This window comes from Antennarius striatus, chromosome 23 (genome assembly GCF_040054535.1).
Source record: "Antennarius striatus isolate MH-2024 chromosome 23, ASM4005453v1, whole genome shotgun sequence".
Lineage (NCBI taxonomy): Eukaryota > Metazoa > Chordata > Actinopteri > Lophiiformes > Antennariidae > Antennarius > Antennarius striatus.
Genome location: NC_090798.1, coordinates 4222102 through 4239905, shown reverse-complemented (window position 1 = coordinate 4239905; position 17804 = coordinate 4222102). Strand labels below are relative to the sequence as shown.

The 17804-nt window shown below is 38.2% G+C and overlaps 2 protein-coding genes and 1 long non-coding RNA gene across 4 annotated transcripts; all 3 read right to left on the bottom strand.

Moving 5' to 3' along the window:
• Window positions 1-988: 988 nt before the first annotated feature.
• Window positions 989-2349, bottom strand: LOC137591007 (dromaiocalcin-2-like). Of its 2 annotated transcripts, none has more exons than XM_068308860.1 (6): window positions 2216-2349; window positions 1980-2110; window positions 1797-1903; window positions 1559-1693; window positions 1373-1472; window positions 989-1194 (listed from the first exon to the last, which is right to left on the bottom strand). In XM_068308860.1, exons 2-6 carry the CDS (start codon window positions 2056-2058, stop codon window positions 1121-1123), a joined length of 495 nt encoding a protein of 164 aa, XP_068164961.1. In that variant the 5' UTR covers window positions 2059-2110; window positions 2216-2349; the 3' UTR covers window positions 989-1120. The 2 variants fall into 2 exon arrangements, with proteins under 2 accessions (XP_068164961.1, XP_068164962.1); XM_068308861.1 differs by having other exon boundaries at window positions 1980-2095; window positions 2216-2323.
• Window positions 2350-3570: 1221 nt separating this feature from the next.
• On the bottom strand, window positions 3571-5032 carry LOC137590891 (C-type isolectin Sp-CL4-like). The gene is made up of 6 exons (XM_068308730.1): window positions 4914-5032; window positions 4543-4673; window positions 4360-4466; window positions 4136-4270; window positions 3950-4049; window positions 3571-3789 (listed from the first exon to the last, which is right to left on the bottom strand). Exons 2-6 carry the CDS (start codon window positions 4619-4621, stop codon window positions 3716-3718), a joined length of 495 nt encoding a protein of 164 aa, XP_068164831.1. The 5' UTR covers window positions 4622-4673; window positions 4914-5032; the 3' UTR covers window positions 3571-3715.
• A 2278-nt stretch (window positions 5033-7310) lies between these two features.
• On the bottom strand, window positions 7311-8305 carry LOC137590181 (uncharacterized). The gene is made up of 5 exons (XR_011034311.1): window positions 8186-8305; window positions 7906-8009; window positions 7723-7829; window positions 7499-7633; window positions 7311-7412 (listed from the first exon to the last, which is right to left on the bottom strand). It is a non-coding gene; the product is annotated as an uncharacterized lncRNA (long non-coding RNA).
• Between the last annotated feature and the right edge of the window lie 9499 nt (window positions 8306-17804).

Below are 17804 nucleotides of genomic sequence, written 5' to 3'. Positions count from 1 at the left end.
CTCAGTCTTAGCTAAAGCGCTCCTAGCAGACAACTAGCTACTAGGACTTAATAAAGTTACCCTCCCCAGCCTGAAGCCTTTGGATGGTTGTCTTTAAACAGAGAAACATGTTATGAAATAGCAATCTGTAGCTTCTATCCACTTCATTCAGCTGATGTGTAGACGGCATTTACTCATCAAACTGCTGTTTATAATGACACCAAACCCCATAACAGGCTTGGCCCAGGTAATTAACCAGTCATATTCTGTTCTTAAAGGGATTTTCTATTACTGAAGTCAAAACGTTTGGTTTATGCAGACCTGAGTGATTAAATTAATCTTGAAAAAGACAATGCTGGTTACTATCAGCTGCAAGCAGGAAGTTACCAGGATAATGAAATTAGTCATAGAAATAATTGTAGAAATAGAATTAGTCATAGAGTTGCGTGGGACGGCAGTAGCTCAGTCCACTTAGTCTTGGACTGGGGACCAGAAGTCGCCAGAAGATCCAGGTGAACAAAAAATCTGGAGCATGAGCTGACAGAAGGTGGTGTCAGTTCACCTCCTGAGCACTGCCAAGGCGCCGCTGAGCAAAGCACCCCTCACAGAAAAGACCTGAATCTGGAACCTTGTAGCTGTGAAACAACAGCACTACCCACTGCGTATGTAATTCATGTAATTTAATCATTTTACTGATCGGCTCAAAAACAGCAGATAGTAAATCCCCCATCTTATCCCACATGAAGAAAACCCGATTCAGTCTTAATTTATTCCCATTAATTGATTAGCTAGCTCCTTGATACAGTTGGAGCTAAATCATGTTTTAAACAGACAAACTCTTTTAAAGAAACCCAACAAGGCCCCACATTCTATTACCAATTTTAGGCCATTTCATCAAAAGTTCATAAAAAGTGTCTTCTTCTTTTACTGGTATGAGGAGTACATTTTAAATGTCAATACTTCACATTTAATGGCATTGAAAACAGGACAGTGGTTGATGATTGCTGAAGCGTTTATTGCTGTAAAATTTTAGTTTTGTGTTTGCAGAGGTTATAATGAATCACGGATGTCCAATAGTAGCAATAGCATAGGTGATTATATGTTAGCGTCATATTTGCTGAAATTGTAAAGGATCAGCCGGTCAATTCTCACTTTTCTTTACACAGAAGAAGGGGAACCTATCAAAGCAGTTGTGAGTCTCAAAAAAAGCAAAACCTGGAAAGCAGAAAGAGAAAACAAGACATCTCATCAAGTACCATCAGGAGTTTGTTCAGGTCTTATTGATGATGGCAGTCATGATTTATTAGGTATTAGTAATTCAGTTTGCATAATTATAATAAAATTTAGCCTTTTAGCCATTTTAAAAGCCAAGATATTTCCTGTGTTTCCTTACGGTCATAGGATACTGCAACACAACTCTTGCCACTTATTGGTTCCTTACTTGCCCAAAAGGCAGAAATGGCAGCATATCCATCAGCATCTCCATATATTGTCTAGAAAAGAAAGTGTAAATTAATTAAGATGAAAAGCTTTACATTTAATACATCACATTAATTTCTCCCATTCATTCACTGCTTACACCAATTAATGTGATTCCAATCCACACAGGACCTTTGTATTGTTGACTGTAACGTGTTACCATATTTCTCACACAATTTCTTTCTGTTTGACTATGAATCGTCAGCAGATCACCACCTAAATCTTTGCAATGTCTCTGAAATGAACAGAAATGTGAGCAGTTATCATCAACAACATTTTTCATGACAAACAATAATGAGAGCGAAATATATATATTTTTGGGAGTGTTTTTGCATTACCTTTGCAAGGATCCAATATTTTGGTTGGTCAAAGTATTTCATACACAGGCCTCTACGATAGCGGTACCAGTCACCACAACCGTTTTGGTAAAATGGTTCATTAGGTGCTGCAAAACAAGTTTGTTAAAGAACAACTTGCTAAACTACCGGTACACGAGTCATTGATGACTAGTACTTGATTACCACAGGTCTCTCCAGTATCCAGGATGCACACCAGCAAAAGAAGAGGAATCAGTACCACAGCAGAACGTATGATTGCCATCACACTGAATCTCAGGGCTTCTCAGCTAGAGTATGATCTGCAGGAATAAAAGCTGTTGGGGGTGATCATAAAAAAACCCCAAATATGATAGTTTGTAGTTTACATTTATTTTTTTTTTTAAATAAGAATTATATGAAGCCCAAAGATGGACACTCACCACAGGTGTTGTGAGTTCTTGAAGGTTCTCTGTTGAATGCTCGAGTTGCTCTCCTTCCCACTTGTAAACTAACCTCTCATCCTCTGTGGGGAGGATGAGAGGTTTCTCTGGTTCATGTAATAAATTATAATAGCTGGACAAACACAGGAGGAAAAACTTTACACGACTGACTCTTGCATAAGTTGTGAGGTGAAACTTATTCTAACATGTAGGAGTTGTTTTTTTCCCCAGAGTCTGATGCCTAAAGTTCTAAACAAAAGACCTTCAAAGCTGGTTTAATTCATTTATTTGATGAGTTTTTTATTACTCTGGAGATTACCAGTCATTTGTTCTGGGTTTTTTTTTATTCAACTGTTTGTAATATGATTAACATTTCGAGTAAGAATGTCCTTGGACTGATTGTGTTGCATGTCTACATTTCTTAAAAATTGGAAATGCATTTAGATGGTTGTAGACATGAATTTATATAATAATATGTACCTTCTTCAGTCCAAAACAATTTAAAAATTCTGTTTACTTTCTTAAATTATCTGCTTGTTTTGTTGGTGCCAATGCAGCTCCATCCCTCTGTTAATTTTGTTCTCTGTTTAACCACCGGTGCTGTCCCTCCCTGTCTCCAGTAAGCAGTAAGGTGAGGAGCTTTTTGAAATTTCCAGTGAAACTACCTGAGGGGAGAAATAGATGTTGTTTCGTATTTACTCTGAAAGTTGCCATTATAATAAAATTATGGATCATCCCATCCCCTTAATCAAGGGGATGGGATGGATCTCCATCTATCCATCCATCACTCTGCATTGCACTATATTTAATTTGCACGCTTACAGTGTGTATGTAGTGTGTGTATGTTTGTTTTAGAGGCTTCTATACACATATCTATGCATATTTGACACACACACACACACACACACACACACACACACACACACACACACACACACACACACACACACACACACACACACACACACACACACACACACACACACACACACACACACACACACACATATATATATAATTTTCCCAAAGGGATCATTGAAGTGAATTTCTTCTTCTTTCTTCTTCTTTTAGTCACATCTTATCCCATATCTATACAAACAATTCAAACTTAACTTATTCCCATAGGTTGATTAAATAGCTTCTTGATAGAGTTGGAGCTCAATCATTTTTTTAAAACAGGTTTTGGTGCAAACTCTTATATAGAAACAAGGCCCCACATACTATTACCAGTCTTAGGTCATTTCATCACAAGTTCAGAAAAAAAGTGGTTTCTTCTTCTACTGGTATGAGGGAGTACCTTTTAGATTCCAATACTTCACGTTTAATGGGATTGAAAACAGGACAGTGGTTGATGATTGCTGAAGCGTTTATTACTGTAAAATTTAAGTTTGTGTTTGCAGAGGTTATAATGAAACACAGGTGTCCAATGGTAGCACTAACGTAGGCGATTATATGTTAGCATCATGTTTGCTGAAATTGTAGAGGATGAGCCGGCAGCGATCACTTCCAAATTTTTCTCAGACAGAGGAAGTGGAGCTTATCAAAGCAGTTGTGACTTCCAACACGACCAGGAACTGGAAAGCAGAAACACAACACAAGACATCTCATCACGTACCATCAGGAGTTTGTTCAGGTCTTTATGATGGCAGTCATGGTTTATTAGGTATTAGTAATTCAGTTCATATACTGTAATAATTAATTTTTAAAGCCAATATATTTCCTGTGTTTTCTTACTTGCTGAGGATACAAAGACACAACCAGTGTTAAATCTTGGTTGATTGCTTGCCCAATAATTCTGATTGATAGGATATCCATCAACATCCGCAAATATTGGCTGGAAAAGAAAGTGTAAATTAATTAAGATGAAAAGCTTTATGTATAATACATCACATTTATTTCTCCCATTCATTCACTTCTTACACCAGTTTTTCTGATCCCAATCCACATAGGACCGCTGTACTGCTGACGGTTCTTTGCTAGCATTTTTATCACACAATTTGTTTCTTCCGGAGTACGAACCGTCAACAGATAGCCATTCAATTTTTTGCACTCTCTCTGAAATAAACAGAAATGTGCTTATTTATCATCAACAACATTTATCATGAAAATATTATTTTCCTTTGGTTTGGGAGTGTTTGCATTACCTGTGCTTCATACCAATTTTTTGCGTTGCTAAAGTATTTCATAGCCCGGTCATTAGGATACAGGTACCAGCCACCACAATCGGTTTCGGTTAATTCTTCATTAGGTGCTGCAAAACAAATTTGTTAAAGAACAACTTCCTAAGCTACCGGTACATGAGTCATTGATGACTAGTACTTGATTACCACAGGTCTCTCCAGTATCCAGGATGCACACCAGCAAAAGAAGAGGAATCAGTACCACGGCAGAACGCATGATTGCCATCACACTGAATATCAGGGCTTCTCAGCTAGAGTATGATCTGCAGGAATAAAAGCTGTTGGGGGTGATCACAAAAACCCCCCAAAATCAATGGATCATTCTCAACAGTTTTCAACAAGATCAAGATAAGATTATTAAAACAAAGAAGACATGAATGCAAATCCAAATCCATTTCAGTTCCATTTAGTGTTTTCAGTATTATTTCAAGTCCAATCAAAGACAGCAAAGCCAGTTTGTAGTTTAAATTTATTTTAAAAAAGGAAGAATTATATGAAGTCCAAAGCTGGACACTCACCACAGATGTGTTGTGAGTTCTCGAAGGTTCTCAGTAGAATGCTTGAGTTGCTTTTCCTCCCACTTTTAAACATACCTCTCATCCCCTGTGGGGGTCTTGCGTGCCACCAGCAATTTTTCTGGTTCAGGTAATAAATAATAATAAGTGGACAAACACATGATTAAAATACACTGCCCGGCCAAAAAAAAAGTCACGCAAACTAATATTTCGTGGGATTGCCTGTAGCTTTGATTGCAGTTCGTATTTACCGCGGCATTGCTCCAACAACCTCCTACAACGTCACAGCATTTATTTCTGTCCAGAATTGCATTAATTTTTGGTCGAGTTCTTATATTGACGATAGGAGTCAAACCACTCTGCAAGGTCTTCTCCAGCACATCCCAGAGACTTTGAATGGGGTTAAGCTCAGGACTGTGGGGGCCAATTGATGTGTCAAAATGATTCCTCACGCTCCCTGGACCACTCTGTCACAATTAGAGTCCGATAAATTTTGGCATTGTTGTCCTGGAATATGATCGTGCCATCCGAAAGAAAAAATCCATTTATGGGATTGCCTGGTCATTCATTAGTTTAGATACTCGGCTGACATAATTTTTTTGCTGAATAATATTGCTTGTCACAACTAAGAGTAGCTTAAAGTTCTGAAGAAATGCCTCAAAAGGTGGTTTCATTCATGTATTTTGTAATACTCTGGTGATTCTCAGCTGTGTTTCTTTTTTTGTATTCAACTGTTTGTAATATTATTAACATTTCAAGTAAAATGCTCTTGGATTTACTGATTTACTTTGTTGTATTTCTACATTGCTTAAACATGGGAAATGCAATGTAGATTGTTTGCACGCGTACCTAATAATATTTATCTTCCTCAGTCTAAAACAGTTTAAAAATTCTGTTTACTTCCTTTAATTATCTGCTTGTTTTGTTGGTGCCAATGCAGCCCCATCCCTCTGTTAATTTTGTTCTCTGTTTAACCACCGGTGCTGTCCCTCCCTGTCTCCAGTAAGCAGTAAGGTGAGGAGCTTTTTGAAATTTCCAGTGAAACTACCTGAGGGGAGAAATAGATGTTGTTTCGTATTTAGTCTGAAAGTTGCCATGATAATAGAATTAGTGATCATTAGTGATCTCCATCTATCCATCCATCACTCTGCATTGCACTATATTTAATTTGCACGCTTACAGTGTGTATGTAGTGTGTGTATGTTTGTTTTAGAGGCTTCTATACACATATCTATGCATATTTGACATGCAGTATATATATTTAGAGTGAAAGATAATTTTCCCAAAGGGATCATTGAAGTGAATTTCTTCTTCTTTCTTCTTCTTTCGTCACATCTTATCCCATATGTATACAAGCAATTCAATCTTAATTTATTCCCATAGGTTGATTAAATAGCTTCATGATAGAGTTGGAGCTCAATCATTTTTTTAAACAGGCTTTGGTGCAAACTCTTATATAGAAACAAGGCCCCACATACTATTACCAATCTTAGGTCATTTCATCACAAGTTCAGAATAAATGTGTTTTTTTCTTCTACCGGTATGAGGGAGTACCTTTTAGATTCCAATACTTCATATTTAATGGGATTGAAAACAGGACAGTGGTTGATGATTGCTGAAGCGTTTATTACTGTAAAATTTAAGTTTGTGTTTGCAGAGGTTATAATGAAACACAGGTGTCCAATGGTAGCACTAACGTAGGCGATTATATGTTAGCATCATGTTTGCTGAAATTGTAGAGGATCAGCCTGCAGCGATCACTTCCAAATTTTCCTCAGACAGAGGAAGTGGAGCTTCAACAGGCAGTTGGTACTCATAAATTGACCAGAACCTGGAAAGCAGAAATAAAACAAGACATCTCATCATGTGCCATCAGGAGTTTGTTCAGGTCTTAATGATGATGGTAGTCATGATTAATTAGGTATTAGTAATTCAGTTCATATACTGTAGTTATTGATTTTAATGTCATCCCATTTGCAAATAATAATAATAATAATAATCAGTACTTTATCGATCCCTCTTGGGGAAATTCTTTTTACACTCTTCACACTCACGCATGTACATATATATGTGTTAATTACACACAGGGTTACAGGTTACAGGCCCCTGAACACAGCACACATTAGGGGCCTGTAGGCATGCAATTAGTTGACAGAGAGGACATATAATGGTGCAAGGGAGTGACGGGTCGCGCACTAGGGTAGCGCCCCAATGAGCATCTTGTAGGGGGGACGACGCCTTGCTCAAGGGCGCCTCGGCAGTGGCTCCACTCCGATGGATGTTCTTGCAGGAGCAGGATTCGAACCCCCGAAGGCTGGGCGATCCTGTCTTCAAGACGATTGCTCTACCGTTGAGCCACTGCCACCCCTAGCCAATATACAGTATTTCCTATGTTTTCTTACTTGTAAAGGATACTGAGACACAACCAAATGCATTTGGTCGTTGATTGCTGGCCCAAAATTTCTGATTGGCAGGATATCCATCAACATCCACAAAATATGGCTAGAAAAGAAAGTGTAAATTAATTAAGATGAAAAGCTTTATGTTTAATACATTACATTCATTTCTCCCATTCATTCACTTCTTACACCAGTTTTTCTGATCCCAATCCACATAGGACCGCTGTACTGCTGACGGTTCTTTATTAGCATTTTTTTCACACAACTTCTTTCTTCCGGAGTACGAACCGTCAACAGATCGCCATTTAATTGTTTGCATTCTTTCTAAAATAAACAGAAATATGTGTAGTTATCATCAACGACGTTTATCATGAACATGTTATTTTCCTTTGGTTTGGGAGTGTTTGCATTACCTGTGCATCATACCAATTTTTTGCGTCGTTAAAGTATTTCATAGCCCGGTCATTAGGATACCGGTACCAGCCACCACAATCAGTTTCGGTTAATTCTTCATTAGGTGCTGCAAAACAAGTTTGTTAAAGAACAACTTGCTAAAATACCGGTACATGAGTCATTGATGACTAGTACTTGATTACCACAGGTCTCTCCAATATCCAGGATGCACACCAGCAAAAGAAGAGGAATCAGTACCACGGCAGAACGCATGATTGCCATCTCACTGAATCTCAGGGCTTCTCAGCTAGAGTAAGATTATTACAACATAGTAGACATGAATGCAAATCTAAACCCATTTCAGTTCCATTTAGTGTTTTCAGTATTATTTCAAGTCCAATCAAAGACAGCGAAGCCAGTTTGTATTTTACATGTAGTTTGAAAAAATGAAGAATTTTATGAAGTCCAAAGATGGACACTCACCACAGATGTGTTGTGAATTCTCGAAGGTTCTCAGTAGAATGCTTGAGTTGCCTTTCCTCCCCCTTTTAAACATACCTCTCATCCCCTGTGGGGGTCTTGTGTGCCACCAGCAGTTTATTCGGTTCATGTATAATAAGTGGACGAACACTAAAAGAAAATATTTACATGACTGATTCTGTAAGTTGTGAACAGAAACTTGCTTGTCACAACTAAGAGTTGCTTAAAGTTCTAAAAAATGCCTCGAGGGGTGGTTTCATTCATGTATTAGTAATACTCTGGTGATTCCCAGCTGTGTTTCTTTCTTTTTTTTGTATTCAACTGTTTGTAATATTATTAACATTTCAAGTAAAATGCCCTTAGAAAAATTGTGTTGTATTTCCACCTGAGGGTAAACTGGAAATTTCACTCCCCTCAGGTAGTAAAACTACCTGAGGGGAGTGAAACCAAGTAGATGTTCTTTTGTATTCTTGCTGATCACCTTTCAATAGTCCTGCTCTGGCTGTCAAGATATGTCAGGTTTGTGACAGTGGAAGAAATAAAAGTTATCCTATTATGTCAGTTGGTTTTGATGGGAAAGGTCACAAAAATAAGAGATTATCATCCTAAATAAGCAATCCTTTGTGTGAGCTCTATGCAAATGTGATTGTATATTGTCCAAAGATTGCTTCGTGGACCAGTTAACAACAGGATGCCAGAACTGTTTGAAATCAATAATTGTCAAATTTTCACTGAGTTTTTGATATTTGTGGAGTTATTATAATATCTTTAATCAAATTATGTTATTTACTGGTATTTATGGTAGGATTTTCATTTTAATAAATTTGGAAAGAATCCCTCCTACCCAGTTCAGATAATCCCCTTGTGAAGTGTAACTCGATCATCTACAAACTATGAATCTAAAATTTTTGAAAATGTTTTGAAAGTAAATTGAATATTTTATGAATTACTGAAGAAAATATGTGTTAAAATTTCAAACTGTTCAATAAATTAAAAATTTATTGTATTTTTTTCCAGACAGCTGGTCATGATGTTATTACCCCTCTTATCAAAGATTAAGATGAGATCAACTAGAATTTTTTTTTTTAAAAACCATTGCTGACTGCCATCAGCTGTAAGCAGGAAGTTGTAATGATCATCCCCTCCTCTTGTGAACACATCGATGGATCCCAGGAAATGTATGACAAGTTTTAACGTAATTTAGTTTAATTTCTTTGTCATGCAACATTTTAGTGATATTGTATTCTTTTTAAATACAACCAAACTCAGTTTTAGTTTTATTCAAATCAGATTTCTAAAAAAAGAATTTGTTGATACGGTCGTCTTTAAACAGGCTGTGGCTAAATTCTTGTTCAGGGAGCTAACGTGCAATAAATATTTTTGTCATTAATGTTTGTTTCCTGTGTAACAATTAAATTTGAATGTTCATCATGACTTAATGAATATTTTATTATTTCCGCTTAGGCCGTTATTATAATAAACAGTAGTGCAACAAGATAGTAATTCCAGTAGTTACAGATTCAGTGTCCTTGGTGTTATACTGTAAATCAAATTTACACTCAAATTGATAAGAGACAACTTTATAGTCACACTATAAATTTTAACTATGTATAGTGGTGTTCGGTGTGCCAAAATATGTCCACAATGTCAATTAATTCTTAATCTATTATAGACTGTGTCACGCACATATGAAAACACCACATCCACGCTGGAGGCACTGGCCGTCTTAGACAAATAGAGGTGTGTCTATTTGGGAAATTACTGCACACTCATGTTAGATTTCCCCTAGTTTCAACAAGAGTATTGGGAAAAGAAAAGGGTGAGACATCTGCCCAACAGATTTCTATTGTTTCTTCTCTGATCCGATCTTTCATTCTTCCCCTCATCCTCTCCTCTGTTCATCTGAAGGAAATCAAGAGCTGGTTCAAAGAAATGTCAGGGAGGGATCCAAGCACGAGGAAACAAAGACAGATGACTGCACCATTGATTTACTCACATGATTTATTCAGATTACAGTAATATTGAGCGCAGGGCACTTTGCTGTAAGTGAATGTCATTACCCTGATTGTGCTGTAAATTTTTCATCCTTGTTAGTTTCCTATAAAATAAAACTAACATCACCCAAAGAAGCAGAGTCAAGAAGTCAAAAGAAATGATTGAGCTTTTTTTGTGTGTTCATATTGCAAATGTGTTCACAGTGATGTTTGTGAATATGTCAGTGTATCACCGTTATAGTATGTCATCTCTACATGATAGGTAACTCGTTTTATTATGAAATAACGCATTTCCTGAATAACTAGAAAAAATATAGGCAATTGCAACTTGAATAAATACTGCACATCTCATTACAGGAGATTTCAGGCTTATAGTTTCAAGAGCATGAAAAAAATAGTCAAAAAAAGAAAACTCAGTTGATGTATGTGGCCACCAGTGACACTTAAGTAAAGCGAACACGAAAGTATTACATGACTTAAACACAATACTTTTTAAAAAATTAATAAATTTGCTGTAAAAACATTAAAGACAAACGAGTATTCAACTGTTAAAACATTTAAAGATTAAGTCCATTCAAAAATATATTGTAAAACAAACTTTAAACTAATTCGGCTCCTGTGTCTTGGGAAGTTCGTCCATTATCATTTAATGTACTACATTAAAGAGGATTTATGCTGAATATTCTTTGCCGATAATATCATAAAAGTACTGATCATCATTGTTATGTTTTGTTTTCAACGTCACATCTGGTTGTGCTGGCATCTCAGCTGGGTGAGGTGTTTTGGTCTGAATCCCAGCTTGTGTCTCTTTCTCTGGTATTAACTGTCATTCAAAGAGAAAGTTTTCCGTAAAATTCAGCCGCCGGACCTGGACTGTGTCCAAGGAAACAAACAATCGCCTTACAGCAGGTAATTGCCACTTACAAGAATCTGGCTGTAGTTTCTGGCTGTGTTGTGGTGTCTTTCAGCTTAGTTTTTTGTTTGTATATTTGTCAATCTTGTGTATGTATTGATGTATGCAATCCTGCAGCTGCGTTTTCTTGCTGATTCTCTTTAGGAATGAAAATAATTATTAATGGCAATCACAAATGGGTTTCAATTCAGAAAGAGAAAAAAAATGGTTTTTGCCATCTTGTCCATGTTTGCTCTCTTTTCCTTGAGCCCATGTTTTTTGTCTTCCTGTCAGATTTTCTTCACACACAAACGAACTCGGTGAAGCTGGCTGATGTATGCAAATAGACGTAGTTGATGCTGGTGAACCATTGTGGAAATATGAATTGAGCCTTGCAAATTTTCTTGTCAAAAGCATTCAGCTGAGTGAAGATATTTCACCCGGGCAGGAAAGGAGCCAATCCGGTGGAAGAAAATGTAATCGATCAAATTAGTGAGTCTTCCAGCTTTAACATACGAGCGCAGGTTCTCCCAGTAAGTCAGCTTAACATTTTTACCTCCGCAAAGGAGATTATTTACAAAACTGCTGATTTGGTTTGTTAGCAGGATTACACAGACGGTATTTGACAAGCATGCAGTTTGGAGGAAAAATTGGGCATGTGTCTACACTCCTTAAGTTTCAGCATAAATCGGGAGAGACGACTGGATCCAGGAATTTAATACTGTCTTTTTACACATTGCAGTATGTAGTGTTTTTCATCCCCAATCTATGTAAAGGCTACTGAAGCTCTTTCCATTAAACTCTGTGATTGTCCAGGCAAGCAGTGGTAGCAGGAGCATCGTCCACAAGACATGGCTTGTGGAGAGTGTCCAGCTCAAATCCAGCATCAACTCAGAATTGAGGAGTGTGAGCTGGTAGCAGGAGAGGTGATAGTTCAGCTCCTAAAAGCTGCACAGGTGCCCTTGAGCAAGGCACCGAACCCCACAAGCTGCATCTAGGACACAGCTACATGGTTTCCTGTTGCTAGTTGGTGTGTGTGTGTGTGTGTGTGTATGTGTGTGTGTGTGTGCGTGCGTGCGTGCGGTGCGTGCGTGCGTGTGTGTGCATATTTGCGCTCTAGCCTGTGCGTATGTTTGTTGAGTGCAAAAAGAATTTCCCCATTTGGAGATGTATTACGATCATGAAAATAAAAATGAGAAAACTTGAATAAAAATTTCAACTTTCTCAACCTTCACTTCAGTAAAGATTTCACATATAAAAATAAATTGAATATTTTAGAACATTAATAGCACATTATTAAATGATTGTGTAAGGACCTATGTCTGTTCCATAGAAACAAGAAAACAGACACACTTGGAGGAAATCACCTCTTTTTTTGGAGGAGATGTAGCTAGATAGAGAAAACACCGGCATCAGTTTGCTATTCAAAATGTTTGGCACGATGATAGTCCAACTGCAGCCGCTCCAACACCATAATGTCCATTTATGGACAGAAATAGATTATTCATTTCAGATGGTGCGTCCGTCAATGGTCATATACAGGTATTTCCATTCTTTTTTTACATTTACATTGAAACGTCCACTAGAGGGCAGTGAAGAGTCGAACATTTCTACAACAACAAATACTGTATGTCATTGGCCAGAGGACACCGTGATAACATGATTAGGAATTACAAAGTGACAAAAGCTAAGATAATGCTGCTCTGTGAGGTCTTTAAATACATTGAGGACTTTTAACTTCACTCTTTTATTGCTGATCGTGTCATACGTTAACTGCCCCTAACCAATTCTAATGGTCTTGCTCTGTGTCTAAAAAAGATCTAAGAAAATCAAAGGCAACAGTCAAAAATTAATCCAGAGTATGGAAAGAGGGTTGTCTGCATTATATAGTTTAAAATAAGGCACTATAGGGCCTTAAAGTCTATACTGACAGTTTGTTTCTCTACAGAACCTAACTCCATTCCAAGTCTCTTATTTCCACAGACGTTCTGGATAAAAATATAGATGCCGTTGAGAATGGTAGAAGAAAACAACAGGGAATCTTAAGTCACATATCATTTTTGCCTTGTACTCTGTCAGAGAGCAGCCTGTTAGAAGTTTACAGGTCTATTTTCCCAGAGTTAATCACTATGAGGTGCGAGGAGGAGGAGCTGAGACCTAGAGGCTGGTTCAGTGGGAACAGGGTCAATGATTGAACTTGAACTCCAGAGGTCAGGAAGGGAAAGTTCACAATCTCTGTGAAAAGGTTGTGATCTCACCGTTTACTCAACCAGGAACACACACGCAAAATCTAACTCACACACCCATGGCACAGCACAAAGGTCAAAGTTCATGGGTTAACTAAGGGAACCAAGACCGACTGGAGGGAGGAAAGGAGTGAGAGAGAGTAGTTTTCGAACCTGCATCTGGCCTCCAGATGGTTTGTGAGTCATCCCTGGGTTACACACACACACACACACACACACACACACACACACACACACACACACACACACACACACACACACACATAGAGGAGCAGCTTTGGCTTCCCCTGCTGAGACGAGATCATTCCCAGGTTGGGTCGATCGGGGGGTAAACTTGACACCTGACTCTCTCTCTCTCTCTCTCTCTCTCTCTCTCTCTCTCTCTCTCTCTCTCTCTCTCTCTCTCTCTCTCTCTCTCTCTCTCTCTCTCTCTCTCTCTCTCTCTCTCTCTCTCATTCTCACACACACACACACACACACACACACACACACACACACACACACACACACACACACACACACACACACACACACAAAACTGTATTTTCACATACAATTCTCATGGTTCTTTTGCACAAATAATTGCTTAACAGTTTAAAATGCACGCGCACACACACACACACACACACACACACACACACACACACACACACACACACACACACACACACACACACACACACACACACACACACAGAAAAAACACCTGAGTCATTTCTCTGCCATGAGAGTTCATACTGAGGGTTCTGTGAAAGAAAGATCCTATGAATGACGCTGATTTCTGTACAGAATAGATGAAAATATGGACATACTGTATATGAGATAAACAGTGAATAAGGAGAAATAAAACCAAAATGAAACGAGCAGAGATGGGATGCCATCCCAAAAACTGATAAGATTCCTTTCAGTACAGGAACTCCTGCCAGTGAAGGTCACACTGCTTAGAATGTCAACAAACCTTTCTTTCGTAATCTCGTCTGTGCAGCCACCACAAATCTGAGAACAATATCAAGATTTTTGAAAAATCTTGATATTGTTTTTAAAAAATACTTTTGCATCTGTTGTGTCTGTTCAGTGTCTTCCACCTTACATTGTGTGCCATTTAAAGGGTGCCTTCATTGAGCATGCTCGGCTTATCCTTTAACATGCTATGTGTTCATGTGTTATGGAAAAAAGAGTAGATTCCTCCCTTGTTTTTTTTAAAAATTCTAATCACATCCAGTGTAAATGTGAAAGGAATTCAAAAGATACTTGCACCACCAAAATGGCATCTCTCAGAAGAAAAAAAAATGAATGGACAAACCTCTTCATCCAGAATTTAGCGACTTCACTCATCCACCAAATTTAATAAAAGTTCAGCAGGTTGCTTTGCTGAATTCGAATAGATCATAACTTCCAAAACAGTTCCAGAATCCACTCCATAATTGGGATCCACCCTAAAACTAATTGCTTTTTCGGTCGTCCTGAACAAATGGACAGATGAGCCCATTCATAGAATGTGAATTATGAAGATGAAGTAAATCTATATTGAGGCTTCATCGTGATGTGTGTCCCTATGACCTGCTTCCCATCAAGAAATCTTGTATCCAAAATGTGTCGTATGCCATTAATAATACTTTTTTTTAAGAATTGTCTTAAATTTTTAGGAGCTTGTGATATTCTGCTTTTGAAGTATGGCGTTCACATTTAATCTTGTTCCCATCTACATTATTTTCCCTGGATGAACCGTTGCAACCATGTGGGCAAAGGGAAGGCCAAAAGGTTGCAGAGCCTGAATGAGCATGTTGTCTGGCAGGTGAATCTACAGCGGTTTACAATAAAACCAGAGCGATAGCAGATTGCAGATATTATCTGCTGTCTTCACAAACACACAGACGCACATAGCCCAGAGATAACGGAGGTCGATGGAGGTCACAACTACTCATGTTTTTTCCCCAAGCTGTGATGACAACATGTTTTATTTTTTGCATAAATATTTTTTTTGTGTGCCGATGGTCACGGAGAACACAGACACTCATGTACAAGTAGAAACATGCATGCTTTTCTATGTGTATCAACACATATTCAGTATGTAAACAGGTACAGATGATGATGTCAGATGTTTTTGACAGTGTTGTTTTCATGTCTTCCATGTTTCGTCTGCCAGGGAATGAATGTTTTTTCATTGCTTGTAAGGTAGGAGCAATCGGGATAAAGCTGGATAGACGGACAGTTTTGCTTGTGCACGAATGTGCGATGATTGTAAATGTATTTGTTTTTGTCTACAAACATATTCGTCCAGTGGAAATGAAAAGAAAATGTCATAAAATGCAGACAAACTTTTGTCCAACTGATTGAAAGATGTGGTTGTCCAAGATTTAATATTTTTCAAAGGAACTTCAGGTGTCATTCAGTTTTGGTTAACATAAGTAAAGTCTCAAGTGCGCCAGTGTTTCATTGTTATTTTAGCACTACCTTTTCTCATGGAAAATACTGATCCAATTTCAATCAGTGATATCAAACATGGCCTCGCAATCAGCCTGCTTGCAAATCGAGGCCTTTGAGAGGCCTGTATATGGTTCACACTACCCTAAAATCTTGGCCATACATCGAAACCAACCGAGATCCAAAAAAAAAGGAATTCTTGTCTGATTGTTGGACGATGCAAATTAGAATAAATTCAGTCAAAGCCCCTCTTGTCCGAGACTTCCATGTTGCCTCATTCAGACCAAATCAAGCATTGAGTCGATTAGCAGCGGGTTGCGCTACGCTGTCAGAGAAAAGAGTCATTGTTTGGTCCGTAAACCTTGTCTGGATAGTGCCCAGTTTCCAGCTACTGATTTGGGGAGTAACAAGTCTTCCAAAGAGGAGAATATTTTCAGAGCTTTTCTCCTCCTGCTGGTTCAGCTTCCTGGCACCACAATGTTTTCAAGGCACCAAGCAACCTAATAGAAACCCAGAACAGGTTGTAAATGGTTGAACAACAGTGGTCTGACCACCATGGGTATACGATTGGCCACTGCAGCATGAATTGGGTTGCATTCCATCAAAAGTTGTCTGTTTGAACTTTAAACTACATTACTGCTTTCTTTTTTCTTCCGAAAACGTCTGTGGCCAGCGCCGCCGCAGCCTAAAGCACTACCCAACGGTGAAAATGAAGGGGAGGATTGGTGTTTTCTCCACGCCTGATTAGCTCTGAATGAGACTGAAGTGTATATGAACGTCTCTGTGTGTGTGTGTCCCTTGGCTTCTACAAGCTTTCTGTCTCCCACTTGATTTCCTTTCCACATGCTGGTCTCGGTGGTGTGTGTATATGCGAGTGTGTTGCTTCATGTAATGGCAGGAGTCAGAAATAAAACACTCATTAGAAAAATATTCCACTCGAGCAGAGAAAAAGAAAACATGCTGTAGATTTATATAGACTGAACACACACACTGCAGACAGCATAATGTGGAATATGAGTTTCACCGTTACATTGGGGGAATCTATTAGAAACTTCTGATTAGGAAAAGAAAAGTCTCGTGTAACTTTGTCGTCTCTCCTCAATCTTATTTTTGTCCCCATCCTGCTGACTTGTTGATCATTACCTTTTGATTGAAACTTTAACAGCTTTTGTTCTTTTCATGTCTTTTTATTCTATTTCGAGTCCTTGACCTCTGCTGTTCTTTTCTGTCTGGTGTTAAAAACCTCTTCCAAAATATCTGACTGTGCTTCATCTGCTAACATGCATCTTTATTACCTCATAAAAAAAAAGGTTACTAAAGTTACCAAATATGGGAGTCTTTAAGACGTCACCCTTCATTGTTCTTTCACCTTTCAATTTTTATGTTTCTTTGTTGAATCTGCGAATCTCAGTCTTACACCTGCATGGTGTGATCTAATAATCCAGGAATTTTCAAACTTAAAACTTCACCTTTTAAGTATAAGCAACATTTTTCTGTTTTTGCTCTTCTGAATTTTGCACGTCCCATAATGTTTTCTCGCATGCAGTCGTTTCAGATTTGAAATTCCTGCAGTTTAAGACTTTTTTAACATTGATGGATTACAGGTACAATTTACACAATCATGGCATAATCTAATTTTATTAAGCAGCTCTCCACTGTCTGGGCACAGCGAAAGCCTGCTCTGCTTCATTCATTTGGGTTCTTGGAGCAACCAGGACGACTGATCTGAGAGAAAACATGGGCACATGTGGGATCAATAAATATTTAAGGCTTTAAAAGTTATGCTTCTTGGTGATCGCATTCATGCAATCAGTGAAGAGAGCTGTAAATGGTCCCTTTATATGATTTTAATAGTCAACACTCGAAAATGTGCAAATCAGAAAGAAACATTAAATAACCATTAGTGAGTGTTGGATCTCATCGTCTTTCTGATTGACTTTTTGAATTTCGATGACCTTGAGTTGGCCTTGCATCCACAAAGAAACATCACACGGTTGTGTGGTTTTCCTTTGGCTTTCCCTCGTCATCCCTACATCCCACTTCTTCAGCTTGCGTGTGAAGGGGCT